The sequence below is a fragment of the Hypanus sabinus genome, chromosome 1 (assembly GCF_030144855.1).
Source record: "Hypanus sabinus isolate sHypSab1 chromosome 1, sHypSab1.hap1, whole genome shotgun sequence".
NCBI classification, from domain to species: Eukaryota; Metazoa; Chordata; class Chondrichthyes; order Myliobatiformes; family Dasyatidae; genus Hypanus; species Hypanus sabinus.
Genome location: NC_082706.1, coordinates 158329720 through 158350984, shown reverse-complemented (window position 1 = coordinate 158350984; position 21265 = coordinate 158329720). Strand labels below are relative to the sequence as shown.

The 21265-nt window shown below is 40.4% G+C and overlaps 1 protein-coding gene across 2 annotated transcripts in view; it reads right to left on the bottom strand.

The window, feature by feature from the left end:
• The window catches only part of yes1 (YES proto-oncogene 1, Src family tyrosine kinase), a 67495-nt gene that overhangs the window by 23065 nt on the left and 23165 nt on the right, over nt 1–21265 (bottom strand). For both annotated transcript variants that reach the window (XM_059979660.1, XM_059979656.1), the window contains 4 exons: nt 17728–18000; nt 3783–3882; nt 1739–1837; nt 455–558 (listed from right to left, as the gene is read on the bottom strand). In XM_059979660.1, coding sequence (XP_059835643.1) covers nt 455–558; nt 1739–1837; nt 3783–3882; nt 17728–17992 — 568 coding nt within the window. In that variant the 5' untranslated portion in view covers nt 17993–18000. The remainder of the gene's footprint in view (nt 1–454; nt 559–1738; nt 1838–3782; nt 3883–17727; nt 18001–21265) is intronic.

The following is a 21265-nucleotide window of genomic DNA, read 5'->3' as shown; positions in this document are numbered from 1 at the left end:
AGAAGAGTGATGATGATAATATCTTGAAGGATAACAGAATTTTCAGTGCTTTAAAATAATAACTGTAACTATTAAAAAAAGCTGTATTTTATTCATTTAATTTTCAGTGTTTTAAAAGTCATTTCAATAAATAGCTAAATACCATGGGACTTCAAAGACAGATATTTTGTTGTAATGCATTTGTTCATTTTCAATTGAAATTAAAGCAAATGTTTTCTACTTATCCCATGATATTTTATTTTCTCTTATGAGGTGTATTACCAAAACACTCCGTCCATCTGCTCCTGGTCCGGCCCCCCTGTCAAATTTTAGAACCCCTTGTGGCCCACAAGTCAAAAAGTTTGCCCACCCCTGGGTTAGATTGATCTTAGAGTAGGTTAAAAGTTAGGCAACACATCGTGGGCTGAATGATATGTAATGTGCTGTCATGTTCTATGTTCTAAATTGTTCCTACCTTTCGTGGTTTCACTCTCACGAACCAAGAATGTTCCACGTGGATTTCCTGCATGTAATAGCAATCGCTCAGCATCCTTACGGCCCATTTTACCAAAATACCATCTACAAACATATCAGGAATAAAGAGCATCGCTGATTTAATACTGTTGACATAAAGTGTATACATCCTTTAACCCAACAGGAAATTAATGTTGCAGATATAAAATAGATGACACAAAAATATGCTATTGTTAAGCTTTTTATGAAAAAGACTTTGCAGTGTCGCTTGAAAGAGTGAATTGTTCATTTGAGGGCTAACATTGATAGTAACATTTTCTGCTTAGGTAGCTTACAACCCAACTGGCATAAATATTGGGTTCTCCTAATTCAGCTAACTCGCATGCAGTTTTCCTTTCCCTAGTTCCACCTGCTCATCATTCCCCAACCTCTCGTAGTTCCACCCTCACCTAATTCCTATCCTACCCACCCCCTATACCTATATACTGACCAACTATCCCTTTCCTTCCCCCACATTCCTGGCGCAGGATTTCAACACAAAATGCCAGCACGCTGCTTTTGCCCACACAGATACTGCCTGACCTATTAAATTTTTGTGTTTTTTTTTTGCCTACACCTCAGTGTCACCAAGACAAAGGAGATATTTATCGACTTCAGGAGAACTTGCACCACTCATGTCCCTCTTTACATCAATGGCAGAGCAGTGTAAACTACAAGCACATCCTGCATAACCTCTCACTTTCCCAGAACACACAATATACACAATCAGGAAAGCTCACAAATACCTCTACTTTCAGAAGTCTGAAGAGAGCTGGACTATGCACATCTATGCAGTAAGGCTGATCACCACCTTCACTCCCTGAACCACCAATTTATCACTTCCTTTCAGTCAACTTATGCATTCTTGTGCCTAGCGTCACTTTATGGACATACAGACAATCCATGTATATAAGCTATATTAATGTAATTATACACATTGTATTTTTTCTATTATTATTGTATTTTTTTTATCTCATTGTGTTTTACTTTGGGCTATGACTCAGGACTTTACTGCACTTGACTTCAGGAATCTAAACAAAATTATAGAACTTAGGTTCTCTTCCTGGTATTCTCCAAGTTGGATATTAGGAGGCCCTGCAAGCATTCTGGGACAAGGCAGGCAAAAGTGAATTATTAAATAATAATATATGAGGTACATTAGCAAGATGTATTGTGTCAGGAAGAAGGTGAAACTTCAGACAGCTGTATGAACTTCCTGTAAGACTCGAAATATAAAAGCACTTACTCTTCTGCTTGGATGGAGTCAGCAGGAGCCACATAATTACTAGGAATGTAGCCTTTCTTTCCTGTAGTGATAGATCGGGCTTCCCACCAGTCACCTTCTCTGTAGGTCAGAAAAGCAGTAAGTATTCTGAATTATTAAACTTGCTTACAGTTGCGCATATAGGGAAACATTTTACATAAAACTAAACTGAACAATTAAAACCGTATTTTTAAATAATGCTAAAAAAATTGACAAGCAAAGCAACATGGATTTAAATAATAATTTTCATTCAAACCAGTGATTGCAAGAAATATAGCACCAACTTATACTTGTGGGTAAACACAAAGTGCACTGCAGATGCTGCGGTCAAAGCAACACGCACAAGAGTTGGAGTAACTCAGCAGGTCGGGCAGCATCCGTGGAAACGAGCAGTCAATGTTTCGTGACAAGACCCTTCGTCGGGACTGAAGAGGGAGAGGGCAGGGGCCCTATAAAGAAGGTGGGGGGAGGGTGGGAAGGAAAAGGCTGGTAGGTGCCAGGTGAAAAAGCAATCAGAAGAAAGATCCAGGGGTGGGGGAGGGGAAGCAGGGAAGGGATAGGCAGGAAAAGTGAAGAAGGGATGTAAGGGGAAAGCACTGTGTAGTAGAAGGAGGCAGAATCATGAGAGAGGTGATAGGCAGCTGGAGGAGGAGGCAGAGTGAAACTGGGATGGGTGAAGGGAGAGGGAGGGAATTACCGGAAGTTGGAGAATTCAATGTTCATGCCAAGGAATGCCTTATACTTGTGGGTGTTTGTTGCCAAGGAAACAGGTTTTTTTCCTTAAAATAATTCTGTAAATCAGTCTAAAGTCCCTGACCATAGCTCATTCCAGACACCAAGGACTTGAATTGTCAGGCACAATTCATACTTGCAGCTATAGGCATGCCACTAGGATGGACTTCAGCATGTTATTGTGATCATCAACAATCCCCAGTGTTAGAATTTTTAGGTAATCATATTCAAAGTCCAAACTGCTAGCATTCAAGCAAGATTTGTTGTGTAATTCTTTATATTTTCAAAATAACCAAGTATACAGTATATCTGATACAGTCCTGATGCATGATTTCAATCCAAACATTAACATTCTCTTCACTCCACAGGTGTTGCTTAGTTCCTCTACCAGATTATCTTGACACTACCTATTCCCAATGTCACTTGCAAAAAGTGCAATTCCTGAGTTTTCCTGCCACATCTGTTCTTAGGATAAGGTTTACCATTATAAAATAGCCAAGATGTCCTCTTTCTTTTTCAGAAAACAGCATTTCCCTTGAAGCACTAGTGATGCTATCCTAATCAGCACCCCTCCATTTCCTGCACGTTTGCTCTCAGCCCTAGCCCCTCCCGGGATATATAAGGGATAGGGTTCCTCTTGTCCTACCACCCTATGAGCTTCTGTCTCTGTAACTTTCATCATCTCCAATAGAATTCTACCATCAGGCACATCCTTCCTTTCCCACACCCCCGCTTTCTGCAGGGATCGCTCTCCTCCCTCCCAGCATTTATCCCTGCAACTGTGATAATTTCTGCAGCTACATTTCCTCCCCCACCACTGTCAGGAACCTAGATGTTGCGGAACTACTGAGTTTCTCCATCATTTTGTGTGTGTTGCTCATGATTTCCAGCATCATTCAACACATTATTTCAAATTTCATGTTGATTAATTGACCTCCACTCATTTGCTATATTTTCCATATAAAGACTACAAATCTGCATCTAAACTTAACTAATAGTATTAGGTAACGTAAGTGCTTAGACGTAAAGAGGACACAGCAAGGTGCAACCATAAGAAATCCTCACAGAATTTAGAGCCTTTCATTGCATCAATATGATCAATTTTTCAAACTATATAATGGGAACCAATCATGTTGATACTTATCAGTTTCTGTGCACTGGAGCAATCTCAGAAAAATCATTTCAGTTTGACTGCCCTAACTTGTAAAAAGAAAACCTTTATGTACAGGAAAAGAACATAATAAAAAAAACTACAGACAGCTTTTAAAAATCACTATTTTTCAAAAGTACTCACGTATTGTTTATGATCTGAAATCTTTCGCCCTTTTTGAAAGACAGGTCTTCTGTTGTTCTTGCTTCATAATCATACAAAGCGACAAATATTGTTACACCACCTTCAATAAAACATATACTAGAGTTACTACCTTCACTAAGCTCCAATTTTCGTTAATAATTGATAGAACTAAAATTCTTGGTATCTTTTTGAAAAATTAAATAATTTGATTTGAAGAATATCCCAATTTATGGAAAAAAAATCTCAAGAGGAAGAACCACGAATTACTACTTTGTATAATGACATGCAAGCAAAATACAGAACGTCTCTGGGTTACAGATGGGATCCATTTTAAAAAATGTTCATAATTTGATTTTGTCCTGTTGGAAAATACACAAAATCATTCAGTACGATAACTGTATCTCCACAGTATTAACTGTTGTTGATGAGGATCAATTAATATTAATGTTTATTTATTAACTACCCCTGCCAAGTTACAATTATATAGAATCAGCATGCCCCACATTCAATGGTTGATTTTGATGGACATAAAGCACCAGTTCATGTTACATTGTGTAATATAGTATCGTTGCAAAGTTCAAAGTAAATTTTATTATCGAAGTACATATATATCACCGTATACAACCCTGAGATGTGGGCACACTCAATAAATCTAAAAAATAACCATAAGAGAATCAATGAAAAACCACTCAACCAGGGTGCTCAACCAGTGTGCAGAAAACAACCAACTGTGCAAATACAAAAATAAAATAATTATAATAAATAACTGAGCAATAAATAGAGAACATGAGATGAAGAATTATTGAAAGTGAGTCCACTGGTTGTCGAACATTTCAATGATGGGGCAAAGGGAGTTGAGTGAAGTTATTCCCTTTGGTTGAGGGGTAATAACTGCTTCTGAATCTGGTGGAGAGTCCTGAGGCAGTACTGAGAAGAGAGCATGTCCTGGGTGGTGGGGGACTCTGATGATGGACACTGCTTTCCTGCGACAGTGCTCCATATGGATGTGCTCAATGATTAGGAGGGATTTGCCTATGATGGATGGGACTGTATCCACTTCTTTTAGTAGGACTTCCTGTTCAAAATTATGTTTCCAGGCTGTGACGCAGCCAGTCAATATAATCTCCACTATACATCTGTTTCTTAGAACTTTAAAATCATGCTGGATCTCCACAAAATCCTGAGGAAGTAGAAGCACTGCCATGTTTTCTTTGTTATTGTACTTACATGCTGGGCCCAGGTCAGGTTCTCCAAAATAACAACATTTTGGAACTTAAAATTGTTAAACCTCCTCAACACCTCTGGTCCTCCGACGAGAACTGGCTCATAGACCTCTGGTTTCCTTCTCTTAAGGTCTATAATCAGCTCCTTGGCCTTGCTGACATTGAGCAAATGGTATTACACCATTCAGCCAGATTTTCAATCTCCCACCTAAATGCTGCTTTATCACCACCTTTAATTTGGCCTACGACGCTGGTGTCATCAGCACACTTGAATATGGCATTGGAGCCGTGCTTAGCCACACAGTCCTAAGTGTAGAGAGCAGAGCAGGGGACTAAGCACACAGCCTTGTGGTGTACCTGTGCTGATGGATATTGTAGAGGAGATGATGTTGCCAATCTGAACCGATTGGGGTCTGTAACTGAGGAAATCCACAATCCAAATGCATAAGGAGGATTTGAGGCCAAGGTCTTGAAGCTTATTAATTTTAAGTGGATAACGGAATTGAATGCTGAACTGTAGTTTACAAAGAGCATCATGATATATGCATCTTTTATTTCCACACATTCCAGGGTTCAGTGAAGAGCCGATGAGATGGCATCATCTGTGGTCCTGTTGCTCCGGTAGGCAAATTAGATTGTATCTCGTTTTCTTATGCAGGAATTCATCTGTTTCATCACCAGCCTCTCAAAAACTTCATCACTATGAATGTAAGTGCTACTGGGCGATAGTTATTGAAGCAGGTCACTACACTCTTGGCCATCAATGTAACTGAAACCTGCTTGAAGAAAGGTGGTACTGCTGAAGCAAGAGGTTAAAGATCATAGTGAACATACTAGCCAGTTGAGCATAGGTCTTTAGTACTTGGCCAGGTAGCCCATCTGGGACAGATGTTTTCCATGGGTTCACCCAGCTTGCCACTGTAAAAGAAGGTTGCTCGCACATTGGCTTCAGAGTCTGAAATCACAGGATGTGCAACTTCGTGATGGTTACTGCTGGTCAGAGTGAGCATAGAAGGCATTGAGCTTACCTGGAAGTGAAGCCCTGCTGTCTCCTATGTTGTTTAACTAAAGAGGTGATAGTATTTAAGGATTGCTTGAATGGTCCAGAATTGCCACTTCACCTTTGGAGTAACTTTCTGGAGATTGTACCTGAACCTCTTGTAACTTTCTTGGTCATCAGATTTGAATGTCTCTGATTTGGCTCTCAGCAGATTGCAAATTTCATGGTTCAGAGGGCTGCTGATCATAGAAAACTTTGACTGATACAGTTGGGACACACTCATCTACAGTTATTTTAATAAAATCTTTTACAATGGCATGTATTCATTCAGACCCCTAAATGAGTCTTTGAATACAGTCCAGTCACTGACTCGAAGCAATCCTGCAGCCACTCCTTTGTCTCCTGTAACCACCTCTTTTTGTCCTAATCTCTGGAATTTTGCTGTTTGGCTTCTGCCTGTATTCAGGTAGGAGAAGGACATCCAAGGTCTGGGCATGGAATGGTAGGTGTTCCTATTCTTAGTGGTCTAGTATGCTGGAACCTCTGGCGCTACAGATTTTGTGCTGATGGTTTTTTGCAGCATTTCTTCAAACAAGCCTGGTTGAAATGTGTTGGGATGGACTGTTTCTTGTTTGGAGACAGCATCATGCAGTATTGCGAGTGCACGATTATAATTGGCCACTGGTGGTATGTAAACTATGATCAGAATAATGGATGAGAACTCCATAGGTAAATAGCATTTGACCCTGAGTTTATCATGAAGTATCAATAAAAGTGATTGTTCACCAATTTCTAGGCCAACATTCTTAAATGGCCTCCTGAAGTGAAGCTAGCTGCTTGGATTCCTAACGGGCAATGGTATCTGATTATGGCTAGTGGCACAATGGAATCAGCACCCGACTCCAGAGCAAAGGTTCCCAAGTTTGAATCCAAGTCAGGCCACCCCCTGAGCACGCTTTCCATCCGTGTTGGGTTGAGTGTCGAGCTAGACACTCGGCCTCGTTAAAAAAAATAGTGGTCGAGTCAGGAACATTCATATCTTGACCAGGTTGATCCGAAAGGAGACCAATCCTGACACCACGCGCCAGACAAGAATGGTTGACTGTATGGTTCGACACACTAAAAAAAAATCTGATTACAGGCCACCCTACCACCCAGCCTAGCCACCCCAAGGATTGTTTCTTGTTTGAATTTCATAATATTTGTGGAGGCCTGTTCTTATGTATGGGCGTCTGTAACCCAGGGAAGATCTGTACATTGCTTTGACAAAGAAAAAGATAATTCATTTACTTAAGAGTATTAGATTTTGCTCATGCTGATACAGATGATTATCAAGAGCATAGAACAAGAGAAAAAAACAAAAGGCACATTTGAAAAAAACAACCTTGAAAGAGCAGCAGGGCAGCTTGATAACTACTGTGATTCTGGCCCAGAAATTTCTGCATCTTCTTCTTTCTATTTACTCTTCTAAGCTACCAATTTCAGTTCCATCAATTTTAGGCAGGATATTCTAAAATTAAATCCTATTCCTATTTTAATCCATTGAAAGGTGCAATTGTTGCCCAATCATCTACTTCAGCATTGTTAATAAAATTGTGTTCCCTATTTTTCAAACTCTGTATCAAACAAAACTGTTCAAGTGCAGTCATAAAGGAGCACAAGCTTCCTTCTCCTTGGAGGATATTTCTATCTTGTATAATGATGGGAGCGGTCATTGCAAATTTTAAACCAAAACTGATTACACAACCCCCGATGCAGCTCTCTAAGAAGGGGTGCATTTTCAAGATTGACTTGTAATTTGAAAATGACACCCTTAGAAAAAGAATCCATGTATTTGCTTGCTTTCTCACCTCTTGCGAGCATTGACTGCTGATTTAAAGACCTATGCATCATCTAATGTCTGACATCATATTTGTTTTGTTCTGCCTACCATTATCTATCTCATTGGGTTTGCCTGTGTATATTAAAATATCAATTTTTAGTAGCAATAGCCCTACCACTGACATGGGAATGGTGACCACTTCTGATCTGCACTTCACACTTGTGATTCTAGCCTAAATCTCTGCCATTTTTGCACGGAATAGAATCTAAAGGTTAAGCATTTTGTTTATGATAGATCAAGAAAACGTATGAAATCTAAATGGGCAACATTCACATGATCCTTAATCGTTTGCAACATTAATTACTCAAAAATAAATTACTCCACTAAATTGTAGCCCTATTAGAACTCATCCTAAGTTAGTACTGGCCTTCCATAAGACCAAGAAATTGATGTGGCTCCCAAAAGGCAAGAACACACCTGTTACAGTAGGAATAGTTCCATTCCTGTGAACCCTGGATGTCTGCTGAGAATATACTCTTAAAAATGCAGGTAGTCTGTTTGGTTGACAAGCCTATCGGTGAATATCTGAACAGGAAAGGAGCTGGAAATCCCACCCTTACACTTCCTGTGAATACTCAAGAATATAGGAGAAAAAAAGACAAAATTGGATAGACAATAAGGTTTTAAAGTGGGAGATGCAAAATGAAGTTCTCTACCCTGAGTTGTAAGCTAAAATAATATTTTTTGCCATAAGCAGTTGTACAAAAATACCACATCAGTTGGCATGTAGAGTATCATTTACTACATTGTTCTGCATGCGTTCAGAGATTAAGTGAATACAGTGGAATGTGCCTTCACCAATTTGTACATTCACTTACAAAACAATGAAGCAAACTATTTACATCGGGCCTTGACTCAGTTATATTTCATCTACACAATGAACATTTGAAAAAGACGACAAACAGTATTATCTGCAGTTCAAATTACATTCCTGCACAACGTAATCACAAAATTATTAGTGATTAAAAACGGTCAATAAAGTATTTTTTCTCTAACAGCATTCCACTTTACTGCTTCAATTTATGCCATTCACCATTTTAAAATAAGCTTATTAAATTAGGCAAAGGTAATTTTCTTATCTGAACATATACCAACAATAATTAAGGAACAATAGTGACCCAAAACTGCAGCAATTTCTTGAAAGAACAGGGGCCTAGAACTTCTATTGCACCCAAACTACAAACCCCATTTCCAGAAAAGTCGGGATATTTTCCAAAGTGCAATAAAAACAAAAATCTGTGATATGTTAATTCACGTGAACCTTTATTTAACTGACAAAAGTACAAAGAAAAGATTTTCAATAGTTTTACTGACCAATTTAATTGTATTTTGTAAATATACACAAATTTAGAATTTGATGGCTGCAACACACTCAACAAAAAGTTGGGACAGAGTTAAAATAAGATTGAAAAGTGCACAGAATATTCAAGTAACACCGGTTTGGAAGACTCCACATTAAGCAGGCTAATTGGTAGCAGGTGAGGTATCATGACTGGGTATAAAAGTAGCGTCCATCAAAGGCTCAGTCTTTGCAAGCAAGGATGGGTCGTGGCTCACACCTTTGAGCCAAAATTTGTGAGAGAATTGTTAGTCAGTTCAAAAGGAACATTTCCTAACACAAGATTGCAGAGAATTTAGGTCTTTCAACATCTACAGTACATAATATTGTGAAAAGTTTCAGAGAATTCAGAGACATCTCAGTGCATAAAGGGCAAGGTTGGAAACCACTGTTGAATGTGCATGAACTTCGAACCCTCAGGTGGTACTGCCTAAGAAACTGTCATGCTACTGTGACAATTGCAGCAACCTGGGCTCGGGAGTACTTCGGAAAACCATTGTCACTTAACACAGTGAGTCACTGCATCCAGAAAAGCAACTTGAAACTGTATTATGCAAGGAGGAAGCCATACATCAACTCGATGCAGAAACGCCGGCGAGTTCTCTGGGCCCGAGCTCATCTCAGATGGACCGAAAGACTGTAAAACCGCGTGCTGTGGTCAGATGAGTCCACATTTCAGCTAGTTTTTGGAAAAAATGGGCATCGAGTTCTCCGTGCCAAAGATGAAAACAACCATCCTGATTGTTATCAGCGAAAGGTGCAAAAGTCAGCATCTGTGATGGTATGGGGGTGCATCAGTGCCCATGGCATGGATGAGTTGCATGTATGTGAAGGTACCATTGACTCTGAGGTGTATATTAGGATTTTAGAGAGACATATGTTGCCATCAAGGTGACGTCTCTTCCCGGGACAGCCATGCTTATTTCAGCAGGACAATGCCAGACCACATTCTGCAAGGGCTACAAAAGCGTGGCTTTGTAGACACAGAGTGCATGTGCTTGACTGGCCTGCTGCCAGTCCAGATCTATCTCCTATTGAAAATATATGGCGCATCATGAAGAGGAGAATCAGTCGATGGAGACCACAGACTGTTGAGCAGCTGAAGTCTTATATCAAGCAAGAATGGACAAAATTTTCAATTGCAAATCTACTACAATTAGTATCCTCAGTTCCAAAACGATTAAAAAGTGTTATTAAAAGGAAAGGTGATGTAACACAATGGTAAACATGCCTCTGTCCCAACTTTTGTTGTGTGTTGCAGCCATCAAATTCTAAATTTGTGTATATTTACAAAATACAATTAAATTGGTCAGTAAAACTATTGAAAACCTTTTCTTTGTACTTTTGTCAGTTAAATAAAGGTTCAGTGAATTAACATATCACAGATTTTTGTTTTTATTGCATTTTGGAAAATATCTCAACTTTTCTGCAAATGGGGTTTGTAATTCACTAAACAATTTTCAGTGTGGCCTCCTGCAGCAAATCATTTGTTCTCAGTTGCAACAAGGGCAAAAAAAAACTGGGACCTGTGCAGCAACTCAGGAAGTGGATCAGGATGTGGCCTGAGTGGAAGGCAAGTGTAGGAGGATTGTGCTCCAGTTGGTGAGGGATGGTGGGAAGAAGGAGAATTATGGCCAAAGACTGGGAAAGGTACCAAAAATCACAGCTATGAACTGAAGCCCAGAAACAAAGCCAATGATTGGAAAAGGGATTACTTGGGTATGCTGAATCAGAGGAGCCTTGTGAAACTGAATAAAATGGAGGTTAAAACAGGGGGTAGGCAGGTAGTTTACAAGTAAGGAACATCTCCCATAGGGGACCCAGTATAGGAAGTTCTGGCTACCCCAGGAAAACCTATTCTATGTTCCCCTGCAATGTTCCAAAAGGAGCATTGCAAATAGGAACATCATCCCACGTGGCCTTGAATACCTGGAGTCGCTGTGTTTCACAGAGGGAAACAAGAGTTATTTTTATTTATTTAGAGATGTTGCACAGAATAAGTCCTTCTGATCTTTTGAGTTGCACCATCCAGGAACCCCTGAAGTCGATGGTATCGAGACCGAACTGGCATTTGGCCGGGTTGATCGTGAGGCCGAAATCACTCAGGCAGGAGTAGAGCTGGCAGAGGTGGGACAGATGCTTCTGGCGACTACTGCTGGCTATAAGGATGTCATCCAAATAGATGAATACAAAGTCCAGGTCGCGTCCCACCGCATCCATTAGCCACTGGAACGTCTGTGCGGCATTCTTCAGGCCGAACTGCATTCGGAGGAATTCGAACAGGCCGAACAGGGTGATGTGCTGTTTTAGGGATGTCTTCAGGGTGCACCGGGATTTGATGGTATCCCCGGACGAGGTCTACTTTGGAAAATATTCTTGCCCCGTGCAGGTTTGCTGCAAAATCCTGTATATGCTGCATGGGGTAGCAGTCTGGAGTTGTAGCCTCGTTCAGTCTGCGGTAGTCGCCGCATGGTCTCCAACCCCCAGCTGCTTTGGGCACCGTGTGCAGGGGGGAGGCCCATGGGCTGTCGGACCTCCGTACGATCCCCAATTCCTCCATCCTCTTGAACTCCTCCTTCACCAGGCGGAGCTTTTCCGGGGGGGAGCCTTCATCCATGGGCGTGGAGGGGTGGTTCCTGGAATGTGGTGCTGTACCCAGTGTCTGGGCATGGCTGCCATGAACTGCGGTGCCAGAATTGATGGAAAGTCCGCCAGGATTCTGATGAATTCGTTGTCCGACAGCGTGATGGAGTCCAGGTGTGGGGCCAGCAACTTGGCTTCACCCAGGGAGAACGTCTAGAAAGTCTTGGCATGTACCAGTCTTTTCCCTTGCAAGTCGACCAGCAGGCTGTGAGCTCGCAAGAAGTCCACCCCCAGGAGTGGTTGGGCCACTGCGGCCAGTGTGAAGTCCCATGTGAACCGGCTGGCGCTGAACTGCAGCTGCACTGTGCGGGTGCCGTAGGTCCATATCGTGCTGACATTTGTGGCCCTCAGGGTGGGTCCTGGCTTCCTGTTGCAGGTGTTGTACCCCGTTGGGGGCAAGACGCTGATTTCTGCTCCGGTGTCGACCAAGAAGCGGCGTCCTGACTGTTTCTCCCAGATGTACAAGAGGCTGTCCTGGTGGCCAGCCGCCACAGTCATTAGCGGCAGCTGGCCCTGGCCCTGGCCCTTGCAGGGCGGGCGACAACGGCGGGCTTTTGTGTCCCACTGCTGGTGGTAGAAACACCACTGTTCACTGGCTTCCTCACTCCTGCCTCTGTGTTGTGTGCGCCCCCCTGCCGGGCATGGTCTGGTCTGCTGTTGGGCGCGTGGCCTGGTAATCTGACCGACAGACACCACGCTCTCCCTCTTGGCTTTCCACAGCACGTCTGCCTGGGCCTCCACCTTCTGGGGGCCGCTGAAATCTGCGTAGGCCAGCAGCAGATGTATGACTTCGGGCAGTTGCTCTAGGAACGCTTGCTCCAACATGAGGCAGGGCTTGTGTCCGTCAGCCAGGGCCAGCATCTCGTTCATCAATGCTGATGGCAGTCTGTCTCCCAAACAGGCGGGCACCCCGCTCACGCCGTGAGAGGCCAAAGGTCCCAATGAGCAGCGCCTTGAATGCTTCATATTTGCCTTCTTCCGGGTGCGACTGTATGAAATCTGCAACCTGGGCGGCCGTCTCCTGGTCAAGGGCACTCATCACGTGATAGTACCGCGTGGGATCAGAAGATATCTGCCGAATCTGGAACTGGGCTTCTGCTTGGCTAAACCACACGTGTAGTCACAGCGTCCAGAAAGTTGGCAGTTTGAGCGAAACTGCATGAACAGACGAAGAGTCGGTCATCTTTGGTCCAAATCCCGTTTGGACCATCGGGGTCACCAATGTAGCGATGTGCTACACACAGCGCTGAAATAACGACACGCAGTCGTTAAGTTGTTTCGAGACTAGTTTATTCAAACTTCACGGTGCTGGCATTTAACCCCTAGCACCTGCCCTCTCCGTCAGAGGTGAGAGGTGCATTAATGACGTCAGAGGTGCATTACCAAAGTCTCCCTCGCGCGCTGACTATTTGTGAGCCGGTTCGTCTGCGCAGAAAGTGGGTCGCCACAATATGTTACATCATGAAGGGCCCACTAAAGAGTCTTTAACTCAGAACATTAATTCTATTTCTCTTTCTGTGTTGCCTGAATGTCTCAAGAATCAAGGATCAACTTTATACGCCATATACATTTAGATGTATTAAGAATTTGCTGTGGTGTGTTGGTGTGACATGCAACAAAAAAAATTTAACAATTATAGAGAATAAAGAATTATATAAAACTAAAATAGAGCTTAAAGTACAGATGTGGAATAAAATGTGCACAAATACATACATACCAACATTTATTTATGATGTAAACAGCATTATTAAAAAGTGGTTGAAGTGTATCCAGTGTAGTGCAATGACTAAGATAATAGTAGGGATGGGGTAACGAGAATGGTTCATCAGATTATCTGGGGAAGTAACTTTTAAGATGGCCTGAGGTTCTATTTTAATAGCACTATAGTGCTTTCCAGAAGGAAGCTATTGGAAAAGCTGGGTGGTTAGTATCCATGATGTTTCTGCCCACTGCTTTTTCCTGAACACATGATGGTAACTGCAGCCAATGACTTTCCTGCTGACCTGAGAGTTCACTGTAGTTTTTGTATGTTGTGAGAGGATATTACACCAAACCAGACAGTAATGGCTGATGCAAGGATGCTCTCTACGATGGCAGAGTAGAATTGCAGCGGTATGTTCAGGGAAGTTAAAATTTTTTCAACTACCACAAGTAGTACATCCTCTGCCGAGCCTTTTTGTTGATGGAGGAGAGATACGGTTCTCAAACATTTCTTTTATGACTTTCAGACTCCATAACTGTTTAATTTTCAATAACTTATCTTGAGATGCATAGACAATTATTGGCATGCGTAGGAAATGTAATCAGAAAGAATTGGTCTAATAGTTTCAGAGATTCTCAAGATTGTTCCACATTGGGAATCTGAAAAAAAATGCAAACATAACCTACAAAATTCGCTGGTAGAAAACAGAATGGAGTCTAACGTAAATACTACAAATTTACCTCAGGAGCCAATATGTTGCAATTGAGTTGTTGTTAACAAACAATCCAGGTCTTCCTACTTAACTAGTAATTCATTTTTGTCAAAACTAAATTGGTTGTAACAGAGAGGAAATTGCTAGCTTTTTGATTTTATTGTTTCTCTACAGGTTCACTGAATGAAGTACAATGTAAATTTATCAAACAAATGTGCACAATAACAATAATCTAAATAAATTGCCTCAATTTGTAACATTGCAGCAAAAAAGAGATGTGGTCAATCTGCTGTTTGACTGCAAGATAAAACTCAATTATGTAAAATACCATGATGAATAATGGACTTCCATATTGAGAGAATGGAACAAATCCATGCTGGCATATATTTCAACTTGAGCCAAATCTTTCTCCTTTGTCCATTGAAATTTAATAATGCAACCAATTAATCTCTTATTCAGTTGATTGTCAGTCTATCCTTAACTATACTACTCACTTGAATCACTTCCCTGTGAAAGCAAGTTCCACATTTATATCACTTTTTGGGCAATACTATGCCCATTTACATTTCATTTTAACTGAAGGTAATATTAAATATACTATAGCACAACCCTCCATAGAATTGCTCTTTGTTGTTCTATATACTCATTCAACGGATGTGGGCTTTGCAGAATAAGCCACCATTTCATTCCCATCTCCAACTGCCCTTGAGAAGATGGTGGTGAACTACTGCAAGGATTGGGTATACTAGACCAGTTAATATAGTAAAGAAAACTAACTACCATTAGAATGAGAAAATGAATTCAATTTTATTTTGTTGTTTCTATCATTAAAAAAAATTGTCTTGGCAATGGCATTGTTAAAAAGGGAAAGGTATATAAATTCCACTAAAAGTGACAGACTCTAGATGTCCTCTAAAGATAGCTCCTATTTGCACTGAATTGTGAAGCCACTTTAGCAGTCTTTTAAAGTCAGCAAAATACAGCACAACTAACGTAAAGTGCAACTTTGAAAATGGAAGTATGGTTTCTAGGTGATTTTGGGTTCTAACACGTCATAAAAATGCAAGAAATGTTAGCAAATGAAGATCGATTGTCCAAAAGACGGGTTGTTATAATTTTCTTTATTCCATTCAAATGGTTCACAATTTTGTTTTGTTACTCTCATTTTAAGTATTAGTATTAAATGTTAAAAGCTCACTTCTGCAACAATGCATGCTTTATCATCTGACTCCATAAGTCATAGAATCATAAAGCACTAGAACACAGAAACAGGCTCTTCGGCCCAGCTAGTCTGTGCCAAAATAAAATTCTGCCTAGTACTATTGACCTGCACCTAGGCCACAGACTAGTACTATTGACCTGCACCTAGGCCATATCTCTCGCATTCATCTAAGAACTAACGCAAGTATTTCTTAAATGTTGAAATCGAACCCATATCCACTACTTACAATGGCAGCTTGTTCTATGCACTTGTGGAAGTTGTGGTAAGGCAAGTTCACTATAAATCTCATGTTTAACATTACCTGGCTCATGTGGCCCACTTGTGACTGGTAACTTTTAGTTTGAACAGCACAGTTGTTTGGATAATACTATTTTAAATGTATGGGTTTTAGAGTTCTTTGATCCAACGAACATGAAAGTGGGATGATGGAATCAGTAGGGGTAAACATGGTGATGCCCACAAGCGGTATATTTTTGTTTTCTGACAGCCTGGCCACTGGGCTCAAAGATGTCCTTGGGTCAAGGCTTTTGATAACTGTTTCTCAGTCTTCACCACTACCAGAACCATAGAATACACAGTTTACTTTAAATAATACATTCCTGAACTGTACTTAAGAATTTGTATGATCTTTATTCTGCCTGTTGTAAAATGCCACCCAACATAAGCATGCATGCAATTTCTTCTCCATTGGAGACCTTTCCTCCCGATCTGACACTGAAAAAAAATTAGTGGAATATTTTGGTGGATATGCGGTGTGTGCATATCATGTAACAGCTGAGGTGGCACAGCTACCTTCCTTCTTGTTCTGCTCTTGCAGCTGAACCTTTTGCCTTAACAAAAGCCAGCATCCTTGTTGCCAATGTACTGAATCTTGTTATGCCTTAGGACTAGCACATGACAATGCACAATTATGAAAATTGTGGGTTTTCCACTGCTTCAGAACTCCAATAAAACACACTGAACCTTTTCCTGCTTTAAATACTTACTGCAATTGCTGTTATAAACTATGTAGCTCATACTACAGGAAGGATGAAACAACTAGAGTGGTATATGGCCCATGCTGTCTGTTCTCCTTGTGCGCAAGTAAAATAAATAGAATTCTGGATTTGTAAGAGTGTGTGTGAGAGATCGGTGACGACACCCTTACCACCCTCTGAGTGAAAAAGCTCCCCATTAAGTTCCTCTTAAACATTTCACCTTTAACTCTTAACTTATTACCTCCAGTTCTGGTTTTAGCTAACTTCTGTGGAAAAAGTCTGCTTACGTAAACCTATCTATACCCCTCATAATTTTGCACACCTCTATTAAATCTCCACTCTTTCTCCTGCACTCAATTCCAGGAAATGAAGTCCTAACCTATTCAACCTTTCCTATAACTTATGTCTTGGCAACATCCTTGTAATTTTTTTTCTGTACTCTTTCAATTTTATTGATATCATTCCTGTATGTAGGTTACCAAAACTGCATATAATACTCTAAACTAGGTCTCACCAACATTTTGTATAGCTTCAGTGTAACATTCTAACTCCTGTACACAATAAGTACTGCTGTACTTTGACTTATGAAGGCCCTGTCTACTGGTGACGCTACTTTCAAGGAATAATGGATGTGTGTTCTATTGCACTCCTTGATGCCCTATCATCACTGTGCAAGTCGTACTCTGGTTTGTCCATCCAAAGTGCTACATCTCACACTTATCTGCATTAAATTCCACCTGCCATTTCTTAGTCCATTTTTCAAGCTGAACAAATCCCTCTGCAAGCTTTGACAGCTTTCCTCGCTTCCTAATACACCCCCAATCTTGGTGTCATCTGCAAATTTACATTATCATCCGCAGTTTTCATTATCATCCAGGTCATTGGTATGAATGACAAATAACAATGAAGCCAACACCGATCCTTGCGACATGCCACTCATCACAGGTCTCCAGAGAGGCAACCACCTACGACCACTCTCTGGCTTCCCCTGCAAGCCAACATCTAACTCAATTTACTACCCCATCCTGAATGCCAAGTGACTGAACCTTCTTAGCCAACATCTCATTTAAGACCTTGTCAAAGTGATATATCCCAAGGTTTTATATATATATAGAACTTTGGAAGATAGATTAAAAAAGTTAGGTCTTAAATTATTCCTGCAATGTAAAGATCCACAATAGCTGGACATTTAGTATCAATACAGAAGAGGAGATCGTATACTCTAAGGCTGGTGCCACTACTCACCTGTAACACCACTTGTGTACTGGGTGGGAACAACAGTAAATGATGAAGAAGCACCTCCAAATGGTGCCATTCCAGCTGATCCACCAAACGGTGTTATGGAATGTTTGTTGAAGTTCCCAGATTGTCCTTTTAATGCTGGCGATTGTGTCATTTGGGTGGGATCAGGACCATACTGAGTAATATTTGCAGCAACAGTTCCAGCAGTGTCACCTGGTTTATACTTCATAGCTGGCTCTTTGTCCTCCTTGCTCTTTATGCAACCCATAACTGAAGCTGTAAACAGGAGAAAACTGTAAGTACATCCTGCAAAAATTAAAATGGCTTTAAACATGAAATAAAACAAAACAAAACATATAACAACAGGGTATAAACAGTGCATCTGTGCTCATACATGGTTACAAAAACAGAATGTTATCCTTTGATGAGATTAATTGGATTTGGGCTAAAGAGTTATGGTATCATAGTTGTACATCAAACAAAAGGAATTATTTGTCATGCTTTTCTCCCACTTACCCACCCCCCCCCATGCCCCCCCACTAACCCTGAAGCTGGAAAAACAAAGGATCAACTTTAAAAATGAAGTCATCAAGCATGGACCCAAGTAATCTTCAAAAAAAGCACCAATGATGGCCATAACAAGAGTGAACAACAGTGAGAATACAGCTGGTGACTGAGGTTTAGGTCAACAAGTTGAACAACAGGCTCAGTACAGCATAATCACCTGGCCAAATTTTGAAGAATTTTTTTTGTGTACAGATATGTAAAGGAATGTGTTTTTAGTGTTATGATTTTTTTTGAATAAGTCTTGTGCTTTTGCAGGGTAGTGGAGAATCCGCATGTGAAGTCTTAACATAGAAGTACTTTTCTTCACATGAAAATTTAAATTAGAGAAATCAAATGGTATTACACGTGTCCCCCGCTTTACGAATGCTCGCTTTACACCACTTCGCTTTTAGAAAAGACCTACATTAGTAACACACACACAAAATGCTGGTAGAATGCAGCAGGCCAGGCAGCATCCATAGGAAGAAGTACAGTCAATGTTTTGGGTCGAGACCCTTCATCAGGACTAACAGAAAAAAGAGATAGTAAGAGATTTGAAAGTGGGAGGGGGAGGGATAAAAGGGCTACAAGGCTAGAGAAGGGGGAGTATGATAGGATGGAAGGCCTGGAAGGATGAAAGGGGGAGCAAAACACCAGAGGAAGATAGAGAACAGGCAAATAAAACTAAAGAAATCTCTGCAATGGATTTCAATAGTTCCCCAACCCATTCCCAGGAATCTTGATTCATCTTTAGAAACCTAACAGACCCAAACTGCATGCTAATTCAGATGCATTTCAGGATGTAACACTTTATAGCAAATTCAATGAAAGGACTTGGATTACAAAAGAAACAAAACAATCTGCTGGCAGATCTCCACACAAGGCAAGTAGCATTTGTGGGGTGGGGGGTGGGGTGAGGGTTTAGAGTGGAGTGGTGGTGTGAAAGAAATTGTAAATGTTTCAGGTGAAAATGTTATACATAAAATATTTAAACCATTTTGAAAGAATGAATGCATGATTATCAAAATCAAAATGGCTCTAATGGCAAATCACAACGGGGTGAGCCTGGTGGTCTATTAGCTGTTATAGCCGTTCTGTGCTTTACAGCCACTATACTGCACTCAGTTATAATGCTTTGAGTAATTAGTAATGAAACTTTATTGCCTGCCATTTGTTTTGCATCTTATCTGTCAGATTTATGCTTGCATCTGCATGTAGGCATGGACTGCTTCACTAAGAGCAGTTGTGAATGCCCAGACACAGTCACTTTCCTGCAGTTATAACAGAAGGTTGTTGATGGAGATGGTTGGGATAATGGACACCATCCAGAGAAATTATTATAGTGGCACCTGGGTTGAGATGATTGGCTCACACTTCCCTTCACTTTACAACTACAGAAAATACTAGAAAAACTCAGCAGTTCAGCTAAAAATTAAATTCCAAGTCTGTGACCCCCTTTTCATCAGTACTAATTTAAATTGTTTTTCATTTACTTTCATCTTATTTTGTGCCATGTACTGTATTTGAAATATTACACAAATAGATGGATTATGAGCAAAAGCAGACAACTTGACTGCTCCAGACTGTACCATCATTTAATAAGGTTATGAATGATCTTAAGCACAACCTCAATTTTGCATTCCTGTACATACAGCAACCTTTCAATTCCTCCTTGAAAGATTCCTTTTTAAAAGATTCTGCTTCTACGACCCTTTAAGGGTAGTTCCAAAGACTCAGATAAAATGAATGTCATTTCAATATAACCAGGGGTCACTAGTCCAAATTCTATCAAGGAAAAAAACAATCTCACATCCACGCAATAAAGGCGACACAGAATTTTTTGTTTCCCACAAGGCCCAGCTCACTCTTCCAAACACCAGAGAACAGCCTCATCTCTCCAATCTTTTCCTAGTCAGATCAAAGATCTATGTTAAGTATTTGTTGAAAAAAATTTCTCTGAAATGTTTCCAATGCATTAGTATCTTGCCCTAAATAAACATTTATAATACTTGAGATGTAGTCTCACTTATGCCCTACATAAATGAAGCATAATCTCCCTTGTTTTGCATTCAGTTTCCCTACCAACCAATATGAAATCAGATTGTATTAGTTTTCCTAACTGATTTCCATAACTGAATAATGAACTTTTGCAAATCAGAATTCAGTATTTTCTCATTTAGTTAAAAGGCTTCTATAACTTTTCAAATTATAACTTCTAGCATTGTCCTTATGAGAAATCAAAGTTTTCTCCTAAATGACCATTAACCTTTGTTTTACTGAGTCTCTTGGTACCGCACTTGGTTCAATCCTGTTTCCTGACAAAACTGACAAGTTCACATTTTCCCACATAATACCCAATTTGACAGAACTTTTCTCACTCAATTTATGTACAATCTTCATGGCTGCACAATGTATGTTCTTACCTATCCTTTTGTCATCAGCAAATTTAGCAACTATATCTTTGGTACCTTTATCAGCCATTTACAAATGCTGTAGAGGCTCCAGCACCAATCCCTATTAACACACCACTTAAAACATAGAATCCAGAAGTTGTTACAGTTTGTCAACCAGAAAAAGACCCATTAATGTTCACCCTGTTTCCTATTTGCCCCATCCAACTTTCTATCACAAATATGTTACTGTCTGATGAAAGGCTTAGTATATCCAATGGCTTCTCTTTATTCACAGCACATCACTGTTTCAAAGTACACAATAAATTGCAAAAACATAATTTCTCTTCAACAAAATCATGACAACCTAACTTAGTTATATTGAATTTTCTAAGGTATTGCTAGAACTTCTCTACTTATAAATGCTGTTTTAATGATAGGGGCAGCCTTCTTCAAACCTAGAATTCAGCTTTTGGTCATTGTTACACAGCGAGGCAACAGATCCTTTAGCTCAACTCATCCATGCCTGATTCTTCCAAATGAGTCAAATTACAGCTCCAGCCATGTGATGCATTGGTTAAGAGCTGATCCTGGACATACTTCCC